The sequence below is a fragment of the Muscardinus avellanarius genome (assembly GCF_963383645.1).
Source record: "Muscardinus avellanarius genome assembly, chromosome: 9".
In the NCBI taxonomy this organism is placed as follows: Eukaryota; Metazoa; Chordata; class Mammalia; order Rodentia; family Gliridae; genus Muscardinus; species Muscardinus avellanarius.
In genome coordinates, this window is record NC_137795.1 from 88,535,544 (window position 1) to 88,559,742 (window position 24,199).

General features: G+C 49.6%; 1 protein-coding gene across 22 annotated transcripts in view; it reads left to right on the forward strand.

Moving 5' to 3' along the window:
• Positions 1-23,431, forward strand: part of CCDC136 (coiled-coil domain containing 136) — a gene marked incomplete at both ends in the record, with an annotated part of 32,222 nt that extends 8,791 nt beyond the window's left edge. The window contains 14 exons of one of the 22 annotated variants that reach the window (XM_080700968.1): positions 4-327; positions 5,083-5,194; positions 5,754-5,922; positions 6,802-6,942; positions 7,265-7,423; positions 7,710-7,880; positions 8,481-8,666; positions 10,789-10,983; positions 11,695-11,922; positions 13,587-14,102; positions 14,485-14,706; positions 15,723-15,992; positions 16,647-16,976; positions 23,321-23,431. In XM_080700968.1, the coding sequence (XP_080557094.1) occupies positions 4-327; positions 5,083-5,194; positions 5,754-5,922; positions 6,802-6,942; positions 7,265-7,423; positions 7,710-7,880; positions 8,481-8,666; positions 10,789-10,983; positions 11,695-11,922; positions 13,587-14,102; positions 14,485-14,706; positions 15,723-15,992; positions 16,647-16,976; positions 23,321-23,431 (3,134 nt within the window). Of the gene's footprint in view, positions 1-3; positions 328-5,082; positions 5,195-5,753; positions 5,923-6,801; positions 6,943-7,264; positions 7,424-7,709; positions 7,881-8,480; positions 8,667-10,788; positions 10,984-11,694; positions 11,923-13,586; positions 14,103-14,484; positions 14,707-15,722; positions 15,993-16,646; positions 16,977-18,669; positions 18,772-23,320 lie in introns of those variants that run through there. The other 21 variants (XM_080700979.1, XM_080700983.1, XM_080700984.1 and 18 more) reach the window with 21 other exon arrangements.
• Positions 23,432-24,199: the final 768 nt, after the last annotated feature.

The following is a 24,199-nucleotide window of genomic DNA, read 5'->3' on the forward strand; positions in this document are numbered from 1 at the left end:
CAGGTGAGCTGCGGCATCTACGGGAGGAGATTTCCCTGTTAGAGCGTGAAAAAGAAATAGAACTTAAGGAAATGGAACAGGAGTTGCATTTGGCCCAGACTGAGATCCGTACTCTGCGGCAAGCCGCAGCAGACTCGGCGAGTGAACATGAGAGCGACATGGCCTCCCTGCAGGAGGATCTCTGCCGGATGCAGAATGAACTCGATGACATGGAACGCATTCGGGGGGACTACGAAATGGAGATCGCCACCCTCCGTGCAGAAATGGAAATCAAGAGCTCTGAAGCCTCCAATAGTATAAGTCTCTCAGATTTCTCTGGGTTGCAAGGTATGAGAACAAGCCCTCCTTCTGTTCTGTCAGCAAAGTCAAGCAGAGGAGATCATAGACAGGAAAATGCTGGAAGAGTGATGTTATATCGCGCACTGGAAACCTCTAGAAAAAACCTCCAGGTTGAAGCTGGGCACGGTGGTACACTCCTATAATCCCAGCATTTGGGAGGCTGAGACAGGAGGATCGCTGTTCACGGACAGCCTCAGCTACTTAGGCCCTCCACAACTTAGTGAGACCCTGTTTCAAAATAGAGGATACAAAATAGGGTAGGGGGTATACCACAGAGGTTGAATGCCCCTGGGTTCCATCCCAAAACCTGCAAAAAAAAAAAAAAAAAAAAAAGAAAAAGAGAAAAAGAAAAAACCTCCAGGTTGAATTCAAGACTGTAGGGTAATCTGGTCTTGGTGGTGCACACTTATAATCCCAGTACTTGGGAGGCTGAGACAGGAGGATCCCAGGTTTCAGAAAAGTCTCAGCATCTTAGCAAGACCCTTAGCAACTTAGTAAGACCTGTTTCAAACTAAAAAAGGGCTGGGAATGTAGCTCAGAGGTAGAATGCCCTTTGTTTCTACCAAAAAAAAAAAAAAAAAGGCTGTAGAGAGAAACTTACCCAGCTGGCTTAGCTGTTACATAACGAGTTCATGGTTGTATAACAAATAGCATCATGGCAGCAGGGCACAGTGGCACACTCCTGTATTAGCAATTCTTGGGAAGCAGAGATAAGAGAATCACAAGTTCAATGCCAACCTCAGCAATTTAGCAAGACCCTCAGCAACTTAGCAAAATCCTGTTTCAATTAAAAAAAAAAAAAAAAAAGGGTTGGGGTGTAGCTCAGAGGTAAACTGCCCTTGGGTTCAATCTCCGGTACCAAATAAAGAAAGAGTGAAAGAAATGTTGAGCATGATAATGATTATACCTGTAATTCCAGTACTTGAGAGGCTGAGACAGGAGGATCAAAGGTTTGAGAGGCCAGCCTCAGCTTCTTAGTGAGGCCCTCTATAACTACGCAAGACCTTGTTTAAAAAAAAAAAAAAAGAATAAAATAGGGCTGGGGCTGTAGCTCGGAGGTAGAGTTCCCCTGGGTTCAATCTCCAGTACCACAGAAAGAAAAGAAATAAAAAATAGTGCCAAGGAGATGTTCCCTGAGGATTCTTAATTCAGAGAGGCATGGGTACTTGTTGAGTTGACTATGAGAAAGCCCTTCCTGGGAAGGTGTCCAGTTCTGGGACCAGTGTAGAAGGACTTGTCACCTTGGGAAACTCTTTCTGCTGCTCTGGCATTGTGGCGCTTTGCCTAAACCACTTTAGAGAGGCCTCTAGTCCTGCGTCCCAGGTCCCAGGATGCTTTTTTTTTTTTTGGCTTCTTTAGCCTTCCCCAAAGTAGAAGCTTTAGGGGACAACAAATCAGAGAACTAGGCAGCTGGAGAGGAAGGGAGGTTATTTCTAATAATGCATGAAGTACTCAAAAGCTTCGAGCCCGACTTTCAGACAGGCAGTCTCCCAGCTAGTTGCTAGGATTCATGACATCAGAGTCTGCCTTTATTCCAGGCTGGATTGGTCATCTGGGTATAATGGAGGCCCTGTATTTGTCCAGGTCGAGAAGAGGTAGTCAACAAGGAATCAAAGGACTGCAAGTTTTTCCAGTTGCATCACGCTTCTAAGGGGAGCCGTGGACCGGTGGTGCTGGGAGAGATGTTAGCTCAGGGCAAAGGCTTTGGCTGGAGTGAGACAAACCCGAGTTCAGAAACCCAGCTCCGCTCAGCAGCAGGAGAACTTCAGCCATAACTTACCCCGAAGCCTCAGTCTCCACGTCGGGGATGTGGAACCCAAACCGGTTAATAAAACCTTACAGATTCTGTGGAACAGAGAAAGGGCCTGGGAAAAATGTGGAGCTCAGAATCAAATGTGGAGTTCATAGTAATGTTCCAGTGTTAATTCCTTGGTCATAACAAGTGCACCCTGTACAATGTTAACACTCAAAGACACTGGGCGAGAACTTTGTCCTATGTTTGCAACTGTTCTGTAAATCTAAAACTATTTTTTTTTCCTTCTGCAGAACTGAAGATTAAACCCAGGGGCATTCTACCCTTGAGCTACACCCTTAGCCCTATTTTTTGTTCTTTATTTTGAAACAGGGTTTCGCTAAGTTGCAGAGGGCCTCACTAAGTAGCTGAGACTGACCTCAAACCTGTGATCCTCCTGTCTCAGCCTCCCACACACTGGGATTACAAGTGTTTGCCACCACACCCAGCCAAATCTAAAACTAGTCTAAAAAGCCAATTAAAAAAAAAAACCTCAGGGCTATTTCAGAAATTAAATGAAATACCTATCTATGGCCAAAATCATAAAGTCTAGTGCCTACTTAGTACAGTTTTCATTAAAGATTAGTTTCCACTGGTCATGGTGATGACACTTGCTATCCCAGTACTTAGGAGGCTGAGACAAGAGGATGGCAGGTTCCCAACCAGCCTCTGCTACTTAGTGAGGCCCTCCTCAATTTAGTAAGACCCTGTTTCAATAAAAATAAAGAATAAAAATAGGGCTGGGGTATAGCTCAGAGGTAGAATGCTCCTGGGTTCAATCCCCAGTTCTGCAGAAAAAAAGATTAGTTTCCTTCTTTCCTTCCTTCCAATCTGAAGTATTGTAAGGACTCCTGATTGGAACAAAGCGGAAACATAAATGACTTTCAATATTACATCTTCCAGCAGGTGACTTTAGGTCTTATTCCTTAAATGTCAATAGAGCTAGTGTTCTAAGAGATGTGATTGTTAAGGATGAAGAGACAAGATACGCAGATGTTTGACCATCACAGCACTAAATAGATGGGGAGCCTGAGACCGGAGGATCACAGGTTCCGGGCCAGCCTTAGCTACGTAGTGAGGCCCTCAACGACGTGAACCCTTTTCAAAACAAAACATAACCTCCTGTAGTCCTGCACTTCTGTAATCCCAGTACTTGGGAGGCTGAGACAGGAAGGTTGCAGGTTTGAGGACAGCTTCAGCAACCCAGTGAGAGGCGGTTTTAAAACAAAAATAAAACAGCTGGGAGTGTAGTTTAGATGTAGAATGCCCCTGGGCTCACTCTCCAGGTATCCTCCCCACACACAGACAATAAAAAATAATAAAAAGGACTGGGGAAGGTCAGGCATGGTGGCACATGTTTGTAATCCCAGTACTTCAGAGGCTGAGACAGGAGGATCCCAGGTACGAAGCCAGCCTCGGCAACTTAGCAAGGCTCTCAGCAACCTAGTGAGACACTTTCCAAATAAGAAAATCAGGCTGAAGGTGTAGCTCAGAGATATAATGCCTCTGGGTTCAATCCTCAGTACCAAAAAAAAAAAAAAAAAAAAAAAAAAGAGGGGAGCTAGGGATATAGCTCAGAGGTAGAATGGCATCTACCTCAGTACCCTGCAAAAAAGTTTTTCAGTGAATGGGATTTAGGGACATGGCTCTGGATCATTCCAACAAGATCGTGTGTGTGTGTGTGTGTGTGTGTGTGTGTGTGTGTGTGTGTGTGTGTTTACTTGGGATGGAACCCCAGGGCCTACTATCTCTAGGGTATACTTCCAGACCTATTCTTTATTTTTATTTATTTACTTTTTTTATTTTTTGGTGGTGGTACTGGGGGTGGAACCCAGAGGCCTTCTACCTCTGGGCTATACTCCCAGACCTATTTTATATTTTATTTGGAAACAGGGTCTCACTATGCTGAGAGCCTCACTAAGTAGCTGAGGCTGGCTTCGAACCTGCGGGATCCTCCTGTCTCGGCCTCCCAAGTGTAGGGATTACAAGCATGTGCCACCACGCCCGGCTTATTTCCTTTTTTTTTTTTGAAACAGGGTCTTGGTAAGTTATTGAGAGCTTCACTAAGGTGCTGAGGCTAGCTTCAAACCCGCAATCCTCCTGTGTCAGCCTCCCAAATACTGGGATTACAAGCATGCACCACCACAGTGTGCACCAACAAGGTCTTCAATAATGCTTGAGAATGAGACAGGAGTCTGGTTGGTATGGGCTTTCCTGTCGCCAGATAAAAAGCCGTTCGTGAGACAACTTGACTATACCCAGGCTTATGTCTTCAATAAAGGAAGAAAAGAAATTGGGAATGCTTAGGTTGTGTCTGAAAGGCAGGGACCAGCTGTGTAACATCTAGCAGTGCACATCTCTCCCCTTTGTGCCAAAAGCAGAATAGGGAAGTCATTATAAACAATTAAATAGAAACTTTAAATACAATACACCCCAAACTTATTTAAACCTTCAAGATCTCTGAAAAGCTCAAGACCCTGCTTATTATTATTATTATTATTATTATTATTATTATTATTTTGGTGGTACTGGGTATTAAACCCAGGGGCATTGTACCCCTGAGTTACACCTCCAGCCCTATTTTTATTCTTTATTTTGGAGCAGGGTCTCACTAAGTTGCGGAGGTCCTCCCTAAGCAGTTGAGGCTGGCCGTAAACCTGTGATCCTCCTGTCTCAGCCTCCCAGGTACTGGGATTACAAGCATGGGCCACCACGCCTGGCAAGACCCTGCTTAGATGGGCTTTGAGGATGATCACCCAGAGTGCTTCTCGGGACAGATGAGAGGGCGGGCAGTCCTCTGAAAGGATGACCCATGGCACTGTGGAATCTTCTGGGCTCTGTCGTCTAAGCCCCTGCATGTGGTCTATCTTTTCTCCAGAAAAGGAGAAGCCCTCTGCTCTCAGGTTCTAGGCAGGAGTTCTGTCTCATCTCTCTCCTCCCATCCTCTGCAGAAGAGTTGAGTCAACTGCGGGAACGCTATCACTTCCTGAACGAGGAGTACCGGGCCCTGCAGGACAGCAATAGCAGCCTCACGGGGCAGCTTGCCGAGCTGGAGAGTGAGAGGTAGGTCCAGGAGGCAGGCGCTGCAGTCTCTGCCTCCCGTGTTCCCTGCAAGCAGAGGCGAGGGCATGAGTGTTCTGTTCCCAGAGAGCCAGTCGTTTCTGTACTATCCCAAGAGTATGGCGACACCTAGAAGCAGGCATGGGATCCCAGCCAGTTGTCTCAGGACACGAGTGAGTTCTAACATTTAGTCTTCCCTCATTCTCTGAAGTGGGGTCTAGTTTGCTCTGCCGTAGAGTGGATCACTAGAGATTCCTTTGTTGTTCCCATAGAAGTGATTCAGTTGAATGGTACAAAGCTCTCAGGCTGGAGCTGGCCTGATGCCAGGCGCATCCCGGAAACCAACTGGACCCACACTCTCAGGGTGTCCCGGAGCCAAACACGCCTCAGCAGATGAGATACAGGAGACTTCTCTGTAATCTAAGCCTGCTTATTTGAGTGGTGAATGGCAACGGACAGCCCCTGCTCTCTTCCGCCCACACCGAAGGCCCAGGCCTGAGCATCCTTATTGGGTGACACTAGGTAGAGTGCCTCCCAACCTGGTTCTGGTTCTGGGTTTCAGGACACGAAGAGCAACGGAGAGGTGGCTGGATTCCCAGACACTAAAGAGTATGATATCAGCAGAGTCTCAGACTTCAGAATTGGATTTCCTAGAGCCAGATCCTGAAATGCAGTTGTTACGCCAGCAGCTGCTGGGAGCGGAAGAGCAGATGCATGGCATGCAGACCAAGGTAGGCCACAGCGTGCATGCAGGGAGGCAGCTCGCATGCTCTCTCTCTCTCTCTCTCTCTCTCTCTCTCTCTCTCTCTCCCTCCTCTTCTTCCCCCCTCCTCCCTCCCCTTCTCCTGGCCTATGGTAGGCACAGGGCTAACAGAGGAGGTGTGTACTGTGACAGGAGGGCGCACTCTGGGACCTTGAAAGCTTGCCTGATGTAAATACAGTCAAATGCCCACGATGACAGTTGAGTCAACAGTGGACCACATATTCCATGGTGGCCTCACGGGATTGTAATGGGGCTGAAAAGGTCCTATCATATAGCGAAATGGCAGAGCAACGTGCTACTCATGTCCGTGGTGATGCTGGTATAAACAAGCCTACTGCGCTGGCTGTCATTTAAAGTATAGCACAGTTATGTATAGGACTTGACAATGACCAGAGATGACTACGTTCCTGGCTCGTATATTTACTATACTTCATTCTTTTAGAGTATATGCCTTCTACTTTGCTATAAAACAGTTTGCATGTTACACCGGCAGCAGCCTCATGCAGCTTTTGTTCACCAGGTCTTTTGATGGCATCATTTTTCTTGTGTTTGATTTAATCTCGGGGTGTATTCATCATGGCCCTAGGAAGAATAGCCTATAACCTACATATGGGTAGCACGTCGCCTGGGTGTGTAATAGGCTATAGTGTTTGGTGTGAGCAAGTGGACCGTGTGATTGCACACGGCTTCAGCAGCTTAGCAACACGGTTCTCAGCACGAGCGCATGTTGTTAAGTGACACCTTGACTGCGTTCCAGCCAGAGGAATGCCTCATCTTCTCCAAATCTGTTCCTGGAGCAGCGCAGCACCTGTTGTAAGTCAGCCTCCCCTTTCCATTTCCCGCACAGTGCAAGGAATTGTGTTGTGAGTTGCAAGAGCTACAGCACCATCGCCGGGTCAGCGAGGAGGAGCAGAGGAGGCTGCAGAGGGAGCTCAAGTGCGCCCAGAACGAGGTGCTTCGGTTCCAGACCTCCCACAACGTCATCCAGGTAAACACTGCTGGGGGAGGCAACCGCCTGGGGGCGGGAGGGCTTGCAAGGAGTCACTGCTTCAGAGAAGGCCGGACACCAGGCGAGAGACTGAATTCTGGTGCCGCCTGCCCTGTGATCAGGAGCCCGGCTGCCGGCAACCAAATGTAGACGCCGCGCAGGCTGGCATTCTCGAAACGGTGCTCATCGTCAAATATCGGCCCGGCCGAAAAAACCAAACCACAGACCCAGGGAGTTCTTGAAGCTCTCTGCACCTGAAGAAGCCCAGCGAGCTGGACAGGGGCCTGCTGTTGCCTGACAGTCACTGTCCTCCCCATCACAGAACGAGGAGCTGAAGACCAGGCTCTGCGCCCTGCAGCAAAAGTATGATGCCAGTCAGGATGAGCAGAGCGAGCTCTTGAAAGTGCAGGTGCAGCTTCAGGCTGAGCTCCAGCAGCTCAAAGTCGTGAAATCCTCAGTCATAGAGAACAGAAGTGAGAAGGTAACAGCACCCAGCCGCTAAGGGCTCCACCCAGGGGCTAAGAGCACCTGTTTGAGGTCTTGGGGGAGGTGAGCACAAAGCTACAAACAGCTCCCACCGCTGCCGAGGCAGCGCCGCAGGGAGAGACCCCGGCCTGGCCCGGAGCGCTGCCTCAGGTGGGAGGTGAGCAGCAAGAGGCAGGAGGGAGAGAGGTAGATGCTTAGCCCATCCGTGGCCAAGGGTGAGTCCAGCAGAAGAGTGGGGGTTCCAGAACCAGCTGTGCTGCCCAAAGCCCCCCAAACCGCAGGAGTTACTGTGCCAACTCCAGAAGCTTCAGTACCAGCACCAAAGCGTCTCGGGTGAGAAGGAAAAGCTTTTGGAAGTGCAGTGTCGGCTACAGGAGAGGCTGCGGGGCCACGAGGTGGAGCTGCAGCGTCTCCGCAACACGGTGTCCTGCTTGCAGGAGAGCGATGAGAAGGTAAAAGGAGGGCCAGGTGAGGGAGAACGTAGTGGGCAGGACAGAGCCGCGGGCTGGTAGGAGTTGCTGGTGAAGGGGCCAAAGAAGTGTGCCTAGAAAGGCCTCTTCTGGGAGCCAGTTTCCACAGCTTTAAGTCAGAAAATCAGCCAGGCATGGTGGCGCACGCTTGTAATCCCCGGGCTTGGGAGGCTGAGACAGGATCGCACAGGTTCGAAGCCAGCCTCAGCTACTTAGTGAGGCTCTCAGCAACTTAGTGAGACCCTGTTTCCAAATAAAGTATAAAATAGGTCTGGGAGTATAGGACGGTGGTAGAAAGCCTCTGGGTTCTACCCCCAGTAACCACACACACAAAAATAAATAAAATTAAAAATAAATCAGAAAATCATCTTCTTAAAAAGTAAGCCCCTTTCCTTCCACACTCTCCTAAGAAGGAAGCCCCACAAGGTCTGGGTTTCCAGCCTCTTAGGAAAGGGTCCCTCTTGAGTCTCCCTGGCAGGGATGGGATCAGGCCTAGAAAGGACAGAATGGACCCTCACCCTTGCCCGAGAGCGCAGCAGCAGAGGGCCTGTCATGATGGCTGGGCCTGCCTCCCCCGCCCAGAACACAGAGATGCAGGTCCAGCTGCGGGAGATGAAGCAGCTGTACGAGGCCAGCAAGGAGGAGCTGGAGCGGCAGAAGCACATGTACGACCAGCTCGAGCAGGACTTCCTGCTCTGCCAGATGGAGCTAAAGCAGCTCAAGACCACCGAGCCCGTTCCCGAGGACAAGGGAAAGTGTGCCAATAAGGTAGAGTGCCTAGTGGGAAGCACCCCCAGGCACCTGCTCCAGAGAGGGGAGGTACAGAGGCAAGCAGTGCGTCAGCACCCAAGGGCCCTGATGGGCTTTCTACGCAGGGAATGGAGACAGAGCCATGTGCTGCTAACTTGGTTTCCCCTGACCTTGAAATTGAACCAGAGCCACGGCTTAGTAGGATAAGTACATCTGGATCCCAGTCTGAACACTGGACTGCTTTCGCACATAAGTCCATTTGTACATTAGTATTGCAGCTATAGTGACATGAAGCAATTTGTGGAGAATATACGCTTAGTCATATATATAATACATATATATATATATATAACTATTGGAACTATTACTGTTGGAACTAGAAAGAGCAGGCCAGGTTTGTGAAGCAGATCACAAATGCTGTTTTTGGGCAGTATGGTTTGTGCCCAGAGTGCTGATAGACTATTGAAAGGACCCATGCTCCTCCCGGATTTATTCTGGGACTTGGGAGTGGTTAAATCCTTGAGGTTTGAATTTTGCCCTCTTTAAATGGAATAGAATGCTGCTCTTATCTCATTTCCTTTTAGCAATAAACCCTGGTAGTAATAAATGAGGCCTTATTCATGGTTTCTTTATCCATGGCAGATAAAATACATGCTATAAACCGGCTGTGGTGGCACATGCCTGTAATCCCCATACTGGGGAGGCTGAGATGGAGGATTACAAGTCCAAGGCCAGCCTCAGCAACTTAGCAAGACTTTGTTTCAAAATAAAAAGTAAAAAGGCCTGGTGTGTAACTCAGAGATAGAGCATCCCTGAGTTCAATCCTCAGTACCATCATCACAAAAAAAAAAAAAAAAAAGCAATCCATTACCATTTACCCAGTTAAGCACTTCCCTGATTACCAATAGGAACTGGGAAGGTATCAAAGCATGTTGGAGAAAAGGCACAAGAATCTCAGGAGATGGGGAGCTTGACCAGAATAGGCAGCGGCAACTGCCCAGGCCCTCAGAAGGCAGTGTCCCTAGGGAAAAGCCTTGGGGGGGCAGAATTGGCAAAGTTACAGTTATGTGACTTTCTGGGCCAGGCTCACACTTTCCCCTGCTCCATTCCTACTCAGCTCAGGAATCCAGGGGACCTGGGACTTGCTCATCACCACCTCTCCTAGTGGCAGCACCAAAGCCAGCTAGCTCATTTTGTAGTCATAGAATAGCACTGAGAGTCACTGAGTATTAAAAGACGTGGTTTAGCCGGGCGTGGTGGCGCACGCTTGTAATCCCCGCGCTTGGGAGGCAGAGACAGGAGGACAGCGCAGGTTCGAAGCCAGCCCGCGCGCTGGCTTAGGAGACCCTGTTTCCAAATAAAAATGTAAAAATAGGTCTGGGAGTGTAGCCTGGAGGTAGAAGGGCTTCCAGGAACCCCAGTACCACCAAAAAAAAAAAAAAAAAAAAGACATGGTTTAGCTGGGCGTGGTGGCGCACGCTTGTAATCCCAGCTGTGGGGAGGCTGAGACAGGAGGATTGCACAGGTTGGAAGCCAGCCTCAGTTACTTAGTGAGACCCTGTTTCCAAATAAAGTATAAAATAGGTCAGGGAGTATAGCCAGAGGTAAAAAAAAAAAAAAAAAAAAAAAAAAAGGACGTGGTTTTTAGAATCCTGGAATCTTAAACCAAATTTAGCAGTAGCTTTTTGTAAAGGTTTTAGGAGATGTTTAGAAAAACAAAAATGGGAAAAATTAGAGTGAAATTAAGTCCTTACTGGTAAGGAGTATTTTAGGTCCCAGACCCCTGGTGATGATGAGAGTAGGGAGGGCTGGAGAGTCCCAGCAGGGTGGGAACACCCTGGGTGACATACCAGGCTGGTACGTCAAAGGAAAGGAGACAGAGGCAGGAAGAGAGAAGGGAGGTCATGAGTAGCACCCCTCCATCCATCCACGCTCCTGAGGGACCAGCAGGGGGGACTCAGAGCACAGCCCTGCCTGTGCCCGTGGAGAGCCACCTGTGAGGGCCCCTTAGCATGGAGGCCTGGTCTGCTTGGGAGGCTCCGCCCAAAGTGACTGGGTGGGGAGGCGGGGCCGGGTGAGTGACAGGAGGCAGGAGAGCACTGCCCCAAGTGACCTCGCAGCACGCCTGCCCTGCCCACAGTGTGATGCACTGCTGTCCAAGCTGACGGACTTGCAGGACAAGTTCAAGGCCAGCCAGAAGGAGATGGGGCAGCTACAGATGGAGCAGTGTGAACTCCTGGAGGATCAGAGGAGGCTGCAGGAGGAGCAGGGCCTGCTGCAGGAAGAGCTGCACAGGCTCATGTTCCCGATGCCCAAATGTGGCGTCTTCCATAAGGTACCCAGGGCCAGGGCACGGCCCCAGCCACGAGGGGGGAGGCTGCGCTGAATGGGTGTGGCCGTCCCTGGGCAGAGCGAAAGGGTGGGGACTGGATGTTTTTTCTTTCTTGGCCAGCCTCTTCTTCCTTTCTCACCTGTTTCATCACACCAAACAGCTCCACAGAGCTGATTTAGGCTTTTTTCCTCAGAAGGGCTTTAATCTTAAAACACATTTCATAATCTGGAATCTGTGGAGCACTTTATATTTAGATATTTAGTTCACCTGGAGGAAATGCACCAGAAAGCACTTTGTAAACTATGAAATACATCTGCAGCCGGGCGTGGTGGCGCACGCTTGTAATCCCAGCGCTTGGGAGGCTGAGACAGGAGGATCACTTAGGTTTGAAGCCAGCCTCAGCTACTTAGCGAGGCTCTCAGCAACTTAGTGAGACCCTGTTTCCAAATAAAGTATAAAATAGGTCTGGGAGTATAGCCCGGAGGTAGAAAGCCCCTGGGTTTCACCCTCAGTACCATAAAAAAACAACAAACACATCTGCACATAAAAGATTATGGCTACTCGAGTACCAGGTCTTTGTAGAAAGGCCCCATCCGCAGAAGGGCTGTGTGAAGAGGCCCACAGGTTCAGGAGGCAGCACCCAGCAGGGATGAGGCACCGCAAGCCCCAGGCTCTCGCTGTAACCACCACTCCTCCTTCCTCTGCTCTACTCAGAGTCAGGAGCTGCTAGCAAAGTTACAAGATCTGTGTGAACTGCAGCTGCTCTACCAAGGCATGCAGGAGGAACAGAGAAAACTGATCCAGAACCAAGAGTGTGTGTTAAAAGAACAGTTAGAGGCACACAAGGAGCTGCGAATTTTCAAAAAGTCTCGTTTCCAAGAAGTGTTGGAGAATCCTGACAATGCCAAATCGCCCAAGGCCTCAAATTGTGGTCAGAATAAGGTAACTGTAGCAAGAGGAAGGGAGACGTTTTCTCTAGCACAGCTGCATTGATGGGGCTTCGCAGAGGGTCCAAGTCCCGAAGGGCTGTTTGGCCAGGAGGCAGCGAGGCCAAAGCCTTGCCCTTTGCCAGTCAGGGTCACCATGGCTTCTTTAGGACGTGGCCCCAGATGCACTGAGGACTTCGCCTAGAGGCGCGGCAGGTGAAGCACTGTGAGCCCTTAGAACAGAGCTGGGCTGACCCAAGTCTGTAGTCTGACCACTGGGCTCAATCCCACTGACATATCTTTTTCCCAATGTATGATGTCAATGTAGTGGTTGTTTAGGTTTCTTTGGACTAACTCTAAATACATCATCCTTTTCTAATGAGCTGAAGAGTACACTTCTTCATTTTTAAAATCTATAACCTTTTGGCGCTCTAGCTGAGACAAATCCGGGCCCATTTATCTCCAAAAGAAGTGTTCCTAGCATTCAGGGCTGTCTGTCTGACTGTCTTCATTGGAACGTCGGTGGCAGTAAGAGAGCCAGATTCAGGTGTGAGAGACCTGGTGGGTCTCCAGCACCCCCAGGAGGTCGTGTGTATGAGGTGACGCAGGCAGAGATTTCCACACGAGTCTATTCAGAGTTGGGAGATAAATTTGGTCTAAGGTCTCAATGTGAGCACGAAAGAGCAAGTAGATAGTTTCAGTTTAGGCTGAATCTACTGGTCCCCATATTAGCCTGAACACAGACAACCAAGGAATAGCAGAAGTCCAAACTGTAAGGCTTGGTTATCTTCCAGGAGTATCAGATATCCAGGCTGAAAGCCTGGGTAGCACAGAGATTGGGAATCAGATATAAAATATTGCCTTCACCGATCAGATCTCATCTTGGGCATCAGCAGCCAAGATGGCAGGCCCAGAGGGCCAGGGAAACATGCCCAGAGGCCAGATTCAGAATCAGGGCAGTAGGCACAGGGACCAATGGTCAGGCCTTGGCTCCAAGCCTGTACCTTCTAAGGAGAGAATTCTTTGTATGCACACACTTGAGGCTGGAGCTGATTTTGACATTAGCGGTGGAAGCGAGGACCAAGCCTAAAGGTCAGGATGATGGATATACCTGTCTGAGAAGAGGGTGAGAACCAGGGTGCCCTTGAGACCCACCCCACGCTGCTGAGGAAGGGATGTACCAGAGTGTAGAAACCAGCAGGAATGAGAGCCCTGCTATCTGGAATCTGCCCCCCTGGGAGGAGGGATTTTCCCAAACAAGCAGGAAGCTGACACATGCTAGTTACCTTTAGGCAAAATCAAAGACAGAGGCCTAGAAGCTGAATGTGGTGGCACATGCCTGTAATCCCAGACCTTGGGAGGCTGAGACAGGAGTATTGAAGATTCAAGGACAGCCTCAGCAAGTAGTGGAGACTCTCATCAACCTAGTGAGACCCTGTTTCAAAATAAAAATAAAAACAGGGATGGGAGTGTAGCTCAGAGGTAGAATGCCCCTGGGTTCAATCCCTAGTACCTAACCCCCCCCAAAAAAAAAAGACAGACCCAGTGAGCCTGAGGACTGAGGCATAGGTGTACACTTCTCTCAGGTGTACACTCAGCCATCAGCATCGGGAGAGGGGCAGCTAGGAGCACTGAAATGGCTTAGAATAATGGCACTGTCTCCCACCCCCCCAGCCCCAGCAGTCCAAGTTGCTCATGGAGCACATGCAGGCCCTGCAGGTGCTGTACAACTCAGGTCAGAAAGAACAGGAACTACTGCAACAAGAACAGGGGAGGCTCCTCGAGGAGCGGAAGAGGCTGCAGGTAGAACTGCAGCTCTGCCTGGAAGAAATGCAGCTAGTCCAAACGCAGTCCCCCTCTATGAAAATGAGCCTCGAGTCCTACAAGAAGAACTCCAGCAGCGTGGCTCCCAGCTATGAGAACTTTCACCGGAGTTATGGCAGCACAGTCGACGACCAGGAGAACTATCACAAGAGTTACGGTAGCTCCCAGGCCAGCAACGAGAGCTTCCTCAGGAGTTACGACAGCAGCACCAGTACCAGTACCAGCGATGCCTGTGAGAAGAGCTACCGCTCCAGCAGCAGCAGCATCGCCTATAAGAAGAGTTATGGCAGCACCAGCAGCTCCAACACCTGCCAGAAGAGTTATACCAGCAGCAACGCCGATGAGGACCCGGCTGAGCCTGAAGACATAGAGGTAGCCCTCGCCAGGTGACAGGTCAGGCAGGGGAAGACAGGCTCTTTTAAAGGGAAACGTTGCCAGGGGAAGGGCACAAGAAGCAAACTAGGAATGGGGTCAGAGCCGACCCGGGGGACTCCTGAAAGTAAGCGAGGCCTTTGCCCACGGTGGCCCTGCCTCCTCCCCGGTTCCTCTCCTACAGAAGTGCCCCGTCCAGTCCTAGGATCGGGGACCTTCACCAACACCACCAGGGTGTTTTTTGGGGGGAGAAAACACAGCGTCTGCCTGGGCAGCTCCACATCCTGGTGGCCACTGTTTTGTACCCAGGGAAGTCCTAGCAGAGCAGGGGGCAGAGGTCAGGTGCTTCTCTTGGTACCAACATTCTCCCCATCCTCCGCAGCACTTTGAGGAAATGGTGGCCAAGGTGCTGGCCAAGCTGCAGGCAGTGAAGGCCATGTACCAGGTGAGCCAGGAGGAGCACAGCCAGGTACAAGAGCAGATGGACAAGTTGCTGGGCAAGCAGAAAGAGCTGAGGGAAGAGCTGGACGCCTGTGAGAAGGAGTTCAGGGAGTGCACGGAAAGCCTCGAGAAGCCTGCAGCCTCCCAGAACGATAAGAGCGAGGTAACCGCGCCAGGGAGGCAGGGTTTCTCCAGGAGTCCCTAAGGCAGCTGCAGGCAGTGATGGCCATTTCAGAGAGACTAGAAAGAGAGGGCGGAGCAGAGAGACGGAAGCCCAGGAGGCCAGGCAGGTGGCCGCATCTGAGCGCTGCCGCCAAGAGCCCACTGGGCTGTGACATACACTCGTGCAGACGCCCCTCGGAACTGTTGTCTTCCTCCCTCTGCCACCCCTTCCTCTTGCTTTGTGTCCTAAGCACTTCTGGAGAGCTGTGTTTCTTACCAGTTCTCTGTGCATTTGTCTCATCACCCCAGCTAAACTGTCCGCCTTTCAAGGACAGGACCATGTCTCCTTTTGGTTCTCTGGATAATGCTAAGCGGATTGCTCACACCCACCAGGAAGGGAACAGAGGCAGTGTCTCTGACCCAGAGTTAGTTGTTCACAGATCAGTGGGGGGAGGGGGTCACTGGTGTGCACCTGGAAGAGACCCAGAAAGCGACGGCCACGTGGTCCGTACTGACTAGTACCTACCCAGTGGATCGTGATGTGCTGCCATCAGGCGAGGCAGATGAAACCAGAGATTCAGGAGCAGGGGGGTGACTTACTGTGCCCAAGGGGAGCTGCGGGAGCACGGTGCATGTACAGCACAGCTCCTCAAGTGATCATACCTATTAGAGAAATGGTTTGGGTGGAGTAGAAGTTACCATGAAAGGAACTACGTAATAAATGCCTGTAGTTCAGAAGTGCTAGTGGCCCTATAGTTATTCCCTGGGCAAACGATGGCAAAAACAATAAAATAAATATACATCATTTTTTATCATGTCAGATGTAAACCTTCAAGTGCAAGTTAGAGAAAAGCCACTTGTAAACTGCGTAAGGGGCTTCTTTTCCAGTTGAGTGTTTTCTTTGTATCCACGTCTCCCATGGGCCTTAGCAGGGAGATTTCTGAGGTGGTGACCCCAAGCAGGCCCTGGCTGGCTGCATGGGTCCAGCCCTGGGTAACTGGCCCCTACCACCAACAGATCAAAGAACTGCAGAGCAAGCTGCGGGAGCTGCAGCTGCAGTACCAGGCTAGCATGGATGAGCAGGGGCGGCTCCTGGCCGTGCAGGAGCAGCTGGAGGGCCAGTTGCAGTGCTGCCAGGAAGAGCTGCACCAGCTCAAAGAGAAGAAGTCCTCATCTGGCAAAGAGATCAGGGCAAAGAACAGCAATAAGAACACCAACGGTGTCAAGAAGAAAAAGGTGACCAAGGTGTGCTCCGATAGCTCTGAGGGCAGCCTTGAAAACAGAAAGGTGAGTCGCAGCTGGAACAGCCAGACAGGCAGGAGGGTGGAGGGGACCAGAGGAGAGACATCATCTCAACTCTCATTCTACCAGCTGAGGAAGGCTTCGTAGGCAGGCTTCCAGGATCCTCAAGTGTCTGCAGTAGTTCCATCTTAGTAGAAAGTTGGGGCTCCCTTTTCTTGGGAGATGTGGAGAGAGTAGATACAGCCCCAAGGCTGGACAACTGTTTCCACTGACCCAACCCCATTTCCAGGGCCCCTGTTTTTCCTGGGTTACACATGCCCAAGACCAAGTAGATAAAACGGAATTTATTCCAAGTAGTTGTGTACTCCAAAGTGAAAGAGGATTAGGTACCATAGGAGTCACCATGAAGGGTGGGAAGCCAGAGTTGAGGTGCAGACCCCAGGAATCTTGAGCTTGGGTAGTTGTTTGGAATGGCTTAATGGCCAATGAGATGTGTTGGCCCCAAGAGGCCCTCCACATGATGCTCAAGGAGATGGCTTGCAGGCTCAGGACACAGCACTGCACTTTTGTACCGTAACGTGCTGCAGATAGTGCTATGTAGACAGCTATATATACTATATATGCAGATATACTTTATCATGAGAGCAGGATTCTCCAGTGGTAACAGCAGCCCCGTCCCGCCCCACCTCCACCCCACAGAGCCTGGAGGTGGTGCTGTTATACAAGGCCAGCCAGAGGCAAATAGATGAGCTAGGAAAAGAGGAGGAAAAGAAAGAGAAGGTAGAAGAGGATAAAAAGGAAGAAACAGAAGAGAAACCCAATGAGGAGGTCCTTCCGGCTCCTGGGCCAGAAGATCCTGGGGAAGGCAAGCCAACAGAAGCTCAGGAGGAATACTATGAAGAGTACCGCGAGCAGAAAGATGAGGAAGATGACGACGACGACAACGATGACAGTGAGGACGAGGATGACAACCCTTCCCCGGAGACTGTTGAGGATAAAAACCCCCTTAAACTTTCTGAGAGCAAAAAGGTAACCACAACCAAAGGCTGGGCCAGGTGGGAAAGGGGCCTTGGGCTCGGGGATGGCCCTGCCGGTGACTTCGCCGGGAGCAGAGGCCGGTGAGTGTCAAGTGTGGCACGCTGGGAAGATGGGAGCAGAGAGAGCCACCTCCCTGATGGAAATGGCAGGCTTAGGCCGACTCACTGTGGAGCCAGCTCACGGTGACCGCCTTTCCTGGGAACCCGGAGTCCTCTGTCCTTCCATTTGCATGATAGCCTTGTTATCTTCTCTCGATAGTTTTCTCACTGCTCTCTGGGGCTCTGCATGAAGGTCCTGGACAGCGTGAGACCTTCAGGGCGTTTCTGTCAGCCTGGGCAAGCACTCAGTTCCGTTTTCCCCTGGTGCCCAGTCAGGTTTCGCCTTTGCTGTTGCTCTCAGGACGTGGGGTCAGGGATCACCTCCTCTTGTAGGCTTTTTCACCCACTGGGCTCTGTCACGGGACATGCGGATGGAGGATGGGATGATAGGAGCAATTTTAAACAAAAAATTCTGTCTGCACAGCAGGGGCATTGACTAGTCTGGGACTGGTTTCAGTAATGATCCTTTAGGTGCTGGATTTTTGAGAGATTGAAATATAGATGCTATCTTGGGGAATATGCCAAGTTGCCAGGGGTGATTTAGCAAGTGTACAGAAGTAGCTCTGTCTTTTGACAACTGGTATACCCGTATAGGTATGTGTCAGCTGAACAACTGAAATCCCACCCTGAGGTTAAGTGTGGTATCTGGGGTTTGAGTACTTGCTTAGGAAGTCCTCAGTTTCCAACACAGGTCCTTTCTGACCCTCTTCAACACAGGGAAAGAAAATAAGTCTCTTGTGGCAGGATTATCCAGTCAATTCTAAGGATATGTAGAATTTCTCAGCAGCTCATTATGTAGCACTGACTAAACCTCCAGCTTGCAGTTCTCTGTTAACCTCACGGCAGAGAACCATTACTTAGGATGTAAACAGTAGTAGGTGCCTCTTTGCTCCAGTGGATCCTGTATTTTCTTTTTATGAAGGCAGCTAAGCTGACATAGTTATTACCGCACTCAAATCCAGTTTCTCTCTGGAATATTGCCATGTCAGAACCGTCCCTTCTCCATTGTTGGCTTGTTTTAGTACATTTTGTCTCACATCCACAGCCTTAGACTCCTGGGATATCATAGGAACCAGAGCTCAAAATACTAAGAATCGACGGAGAGCAGGCCAGGCAGATGGCCTGGCCAAAGACTGGCTCTTGCGAGCATGACCTAGGGAAAGTGTCTACCCTGCTTCTCTACCAAACCCCAGTATACACTCTGGAGCTTCACTTTTCCAGTGTCTTCAACCTACAAGGAAGCTCTAGGTGCACATAACTCCAGCTTGACAAGGTATGAGAAGTATAAGACGAGACAGCGAACTGGCCTCGCCGCCTGATTTGGACCAAGCTGCGGTTTAACCCGTTTAGTCTTGCAGCTTCCGCAGACTGCAGGTGGGAAGAATTCCTCTGCTCTCCACAAGGTCCAGGAAGCAGAGAAGAAATGCTGCTGCTCTGGCTTACCTGGTTTTTAACCTCTTGATTCTTTTCTCTTTCCCCTCTGTTTTCTCATCTTCATCATCTGTTGGATTTATGTGTTTATGTCTTTTCATACCACCTCGTCTCCTGGTCTCCCTCGTGCTTCTCTCTCATCTGACATGTTGCAGCCATCCCCTGCCCCCGACCCCCCCATCTTCTCCTTGCCTCTCGTAGGCCTGGTGGTCATATCGGCTCTGCTCTGGTGCTGGTGGGCTGAGACAGCATCCTAACTCAGGTACTGGTATTACTTCCCCGCCTTTCCTCTCAGCTGCTTGCTTCTTGCCTTGGCCGTTGAACAACAGGTGACACTCGGGTCTGAGTTTAGCCTGGCTTTTTCTCAGGCTGCTGCGAAGCCTGTAACTTCTGGAGCATGTCTCTAGGATGCGCAGAATGCACAGGGAGTTGAATGCTTACCAGAGGCATGGTTTGAGTTTCTGTCCTTGGCTGGGAAGCACTTGGATAAGCCCAGCACTGCTGCTACTGCCCAAGCTGCCCAACTACTTCTGATGAGCTGCTGTTTGTCTGCAAAGCTGGCCTGGGCTCTCTTTGTGTTTGCTTAAACCCAGAGCCAAGCTCTAGCCACTGCTTCTACATAGGATGGAACAGCATGGAATCACTCTCCCGTGGGTGAGAGAGGAGGTCCAAAGGGCTGTGAACCTTCTGATCCTCCCAGGGGCATTTGAATAAAGACAACCCATATTGGTCCCTCGACCTTGATGAAAGTGGGACTGAATCTCTGACATATTATGCACTTTCTCCTGAAAATCTCTCTGGTTTGGGACTTCTGGTCTCCAGGAAGATGGGAACAAAATGCCAAAAAATATTTTATAGTTCTCTGTTTATCCCTTTTGGAGGCCACATTCCATTGTAATTGGCTTTCCAATTATAAGTTTTCTGGAGAAGATGTGGCACTAGTGAAAGTTTTTTACTAGCTAGAGATGCAGGTGTTCTTGGGAAATCAGGACTGATATATTCTGACACCTCTCAAATGGCTTCAGTTCATGTAATCGCCTCTGTCAACAGGATACCAAAGTCATGAGGCACATTGTGGTCTTGTGGCCTAAGGTAGAACCCTGGGGTTCCATCTGCTTTCTGGAACCCGTAAGCTATTCCTTCTTGTCCTCTTTGGCCCCAGTCTCATGCTCTCCCTGCCCCTCCCCTCCCCGCCCGCTCTTCTCTTCTCCCATTCCTGTCAGGGGGGCACAGTCGGCTCAGAGGGAAGCGGAGGCCTGCCTTAATGGCGCCCCTCACTGTCTCTCTTCTTGCCCTTCGTTTTTGCTCCCTCCAGCCCCACGTCAGCCCTTCCCCTTTGCTTTAGGCATCCAAGTTATAATTCATGACAGTCTTTAGCATTAGTGACAAGGGGTCTCTCCTCACCTGTTTCTCCCCTGCACACCCCCAGATGTCTTGAGTCCCTGTGGAATGATACCCAAAGCACTCAGCCGTAGCTTTTCACCAGCCCCAACTCTGCCAGGCCCCATCAGGAGGAGAGGACAGAACAGCTGGTCCTTCTGCGGTAGCCTGTTTTTCCCAGAGTTCTGGCACAGCCCCAGGGCGCAGGTCCTGTCCAGGGCTTGAGGCAGCATCGTGGAGTAGGAACCGTGGCTGGCAAGTGGTAAGAAGAACTTGGTCAAGGCTATCTCTTCTTCTTATAGGCTTTGCCCCAGGGAGCAAAATGAGTCATCTAAACTAAAGCAGAACTCTGTTTCCTCAAATATAAACAAAGGATGATTAAACTCTGCCCTCCTCACCAGCCTTTATGAGGGTCAGATGAACAAATGTATGGGAAAGTACTTTATAGATTATAAAATACAGGAACGGAAAGAGCCTACGCTCACATGGTGCACACTGAGTGCCAGGCACCACTCTAATCCCTCCGCTAATTTAATCCCTGCATCAACTCCATGAGGAGGCTCTTGCTATTGGTGTATGTGGTAAAACTAAGCCATAGGGAGGTGAAGACAGCCAGCAAATTGTGGCCTGGCTTCTAAGAACTTAATGTTAGCAAAAAAGAAAAATTCTCATCCTGGGCTGGGCATGGTGGCACACGCTTGTAATCCCAGTACTTGGGAGGCTGAGACAGGAGGATCCTGGGTTCGCAGCCAACCTCAGCTAGTTGTGAGGCCCTCCACAACTTAGTGAAATCCTGTTTCAAAATAAAGAATAAAAATTAGGGCTGGGAGTATAGATCAAAGGTAGAAAGCCCCTGGGTTCCATCCCCAGTACTGCCAAAAAAAAAAAAAAAAAAAAAATCTTATCCTACGTCCCCTTTCTCTCCTCATTTTGAGCACTATTCCTCGGTTGGCCCTGAGTAGTTAGGAAGACACTATATGTTTCTATTTATGCAACCTTGGGACTCATTAATTCTTTTGGTAAGTGATTTACTTTGTGTCTTGTTTAGAAAACCCTTTTGCACATCACATATGCTAAGCATCCTTTCCTGGTTCTATATGATTATTGTGGGTCCAAGGCAGACTTTTTTTTTTTTTTTTTTTTTTTTTGCAGTACTGGGGATTAAACCTAGGGGCATTCTACCTTGGAGCTATACCCCCAGCCCTACTTTTTTATTCTTTATTTTGAAACAGGGTCTCACTGAGTTGCAGAGGGCCTCACTAAGTAGCTGAGGCTGTCTGCGAACCCAAATCCTCCTGTCTCAGTCTCCCAAGTGCTGGGATTACAAGCGTGCGCCACCACGCCCACCTCCAGGCAGACTTTTTGATTCTTCCCACTTCGATATATAGTACATTATAGTTCATTGCCCTAACCTATGAAGTTTTTTTTTAGTGTTTTTTTGTTGTTGTTGTTTTGTTTTGTTTTAGTTTTGATCCGAGCTTTCCAAAAACTCTCTCTCCCTGCTTCACATCGTCAGTAGAGGTGACCCCACGCCCACCTCCCATGACTTCATCCAAGTTACGAGTGAGGACCGAGCCTCTAGGGTGTCATCTCGCCAGGTTTTCTTCCATTCGGCTCATTGGCCAGCTAACAAATGATCATACAACCAGTTGTATTGTCGCCCTATTTGCCATTGCTCATGTTGTCTTGCAAGGATTTCCAGAAAAATCTTGTCAACCACCTTGGTTAAGTCCCAAAGCATGATCTCCTTGATCTGTTGGTTTGGCAATGCAGGCCAGCAGCCTGCTATTTCTAGAAGCCCGAGGTTTCCAGCAGCCTGTGACTTCCTCCTTTGGGACACCCAAGCCATCCCTCTGTGCATCCAATCCAGAATCTTTTCTCTGCCTGGCGTCAAGTGCACCCGTTTGCATTTATGGATTTCAGCTCTTTCCTCCTTTTAGAACATCAGACTGACATTTTTAGCAACGCACATTAGGATATAAACATTTGTGCATATAAACTTTATTTCTAGCTCCCATTTCAGTCATGTCCTTCATTGATTAGTCTGTGAAAAATACACTTCCAGCATTATTTTGCTTTTCATTTCCTATCTTCTGTTCTTCTAAGTAACTGTTTCTACAAAATTATCTTTGCTCTTTAGAGTTGGCTTAAAAATCCTTGTTTTTTAGCCGGGCGTGGTGGTGCACGCTTGTAATCCCCGCGCTTGGGAGGCGGAGACAAGAGGATCGCGCAGGTTCGAAGCCAGCCATGCTGGCGTAAGAGACCCTGTTTCAAAAATATAAAATAGGTCTGGGAGTGTAGCCCGGAGGTCGAAGGGCTTGCAGGAACCCCAGTACCACCAAAAAAAAAAAAAAAAAAAAAATTCTTGTTTTAGATCAATTATTCTCTGAGCAATGAATGGGCTTTACTCCACCTTTAGCTAAAACTATCCTTCTTTTACCTTATGCCATAGTTTATGGCTCAAAATTGAAATTCCATCATTTAAGTGATATAGTAAAACGAATAAAAAAAAAATAGGAACTATTTCCCCAAGTATGTATTTTCTTGTCCAAGATTTCATTTTCTAAAGGATACTTCTGGATATCTTCTGGTGGTATTCTTGGAAGCCCATGAGTGAACAGGGCTTCCCAGCAGTCTTCCCAGAGTCCTAGAAGGCTCAGCGTGAGCCGGGTACGGTGGCACACACCTGTAACCCTAGTACTTGGGAGGTTGAGGCAGGAAAATCGCAGGTTCAAAGCCAGTCTCAACAACTTAGAGAGCTTCTGCTTCAAAATAAAAAAAGCAAAAATAGGATTGAGAATCTAACTCAGAAGTAGAACACTCCTGGGTTCAATCCCTGTTACAAAAAAAAAAAAAAAGAAGAAGAAGAGGGTGTACTCCAACACCGGCACTCAGAAGCCTCTCCAGGCAATGGAGTACAGGGTGTTGAATGACTGACATTTGCCTCCCAGGGCTAGTAACAGGTTCCCCTGAATTTCCTTGAGCTGACATCCTTCTGTGCAGAAGGTCTGGCTGCCTCAGGACCTCCTATTTACCTGCGCTCATCTACCTCCCCTCGGTCTTATTCTCCTTTCCTTCCTCTTGACTCTGAGCTGTTTCTCCTTCATAAAGCTCACCAAGTGCTGCCACCTTTCCAAGGCCAGGCTTCCCCCACCCTCCTCAATGGCTTCTGCCCTCTCTCGCTTCCTGCCTGGCCTGCCGGCCAGTGCTCTCGTTCCGTGGACAGAAGTGGAGGCACACGTGCAAACGTCACCTCATGTCCCATATCTCGTGGTGCCAGGACGAAGAGGCCACGTGATCCTCACCGTTACCCAGGAGGCAAAAGAGGCCGAGCCATGGTGTCCCTCTCTGCACACCACGCAGGTGACTCCGGCTTGGGGAAGGGATCGGAAGGCCGGGCACTCACCACTCTTCTTTGGTCCACAGAACGTGTTTGGGATGTGGAAGCCCATGGTGTTCTTGGCTATTGCAGCTGTGGCCCTGTATGTGTTACCCAGCATGCGACCGCAGGAGACAGAGTTCTGCCTCATGGAGTGATGGCAGACCTGGGCCGGCCAGGGCGGAGCCCCAGCAGCCACCACCCTCACCTCTGGGCAGGACACACTGTGCCCCCACTCCACCCACGTGTCCACGCGTTCCCACCCACCTCCTTGGCCTCAGCCACTCAAGCCGGAAAGGCTTATGGGAGCTGCTGGCTCCCGCTGGCTCCCATCTCCTGCCTTGTGTAAGAGCCTGGGTTCCTTGTAATTAAATGTCAACCTAATTACACGAGACTTTGTGGCTTTTTATTTACTAAATGTTTCACGTACAACTGGAACAGAGCGGCTCCCCTTCAAGCTTCAAGTGCCAGCCTCCTAAATATGATTTTGCATCTTCCAGATGACCTTAAAAATAAGGCTTGGCTGCTTGTGCTGTCAGCTGAGTCACAGAAGGGTTGGTCTGTTCTTACTAATGCTGTCTCAAGGGACTTCTCTGAGCATGTAGAAATGGACTAGACTAGGGACTTTGTGTATGTGTGGAGAGGAGCCCTCCCCTGAGGTCCTGTGCCCACCCTTTATATGAGGATAACCTAAGATCAGTTTGAGCTGGTCATGGCGGTGCACATGGGTAATCCCAGTACTTGCGAGGCCGAGATAGAAGGCTTCCAGGTTTGAGGCCAGCCTCAGCAAGACCCTGTTTCAAAATAAAAAATGAAAAGGGCTGAGGATTTAGCTCAGAGGTAAAATGCACCTGGGTTCAATCCCCAGTACAAAAGAATAAAAATAAGCCGGGCGTGGTGGCGCACGCTTATAATCCCAACATCCG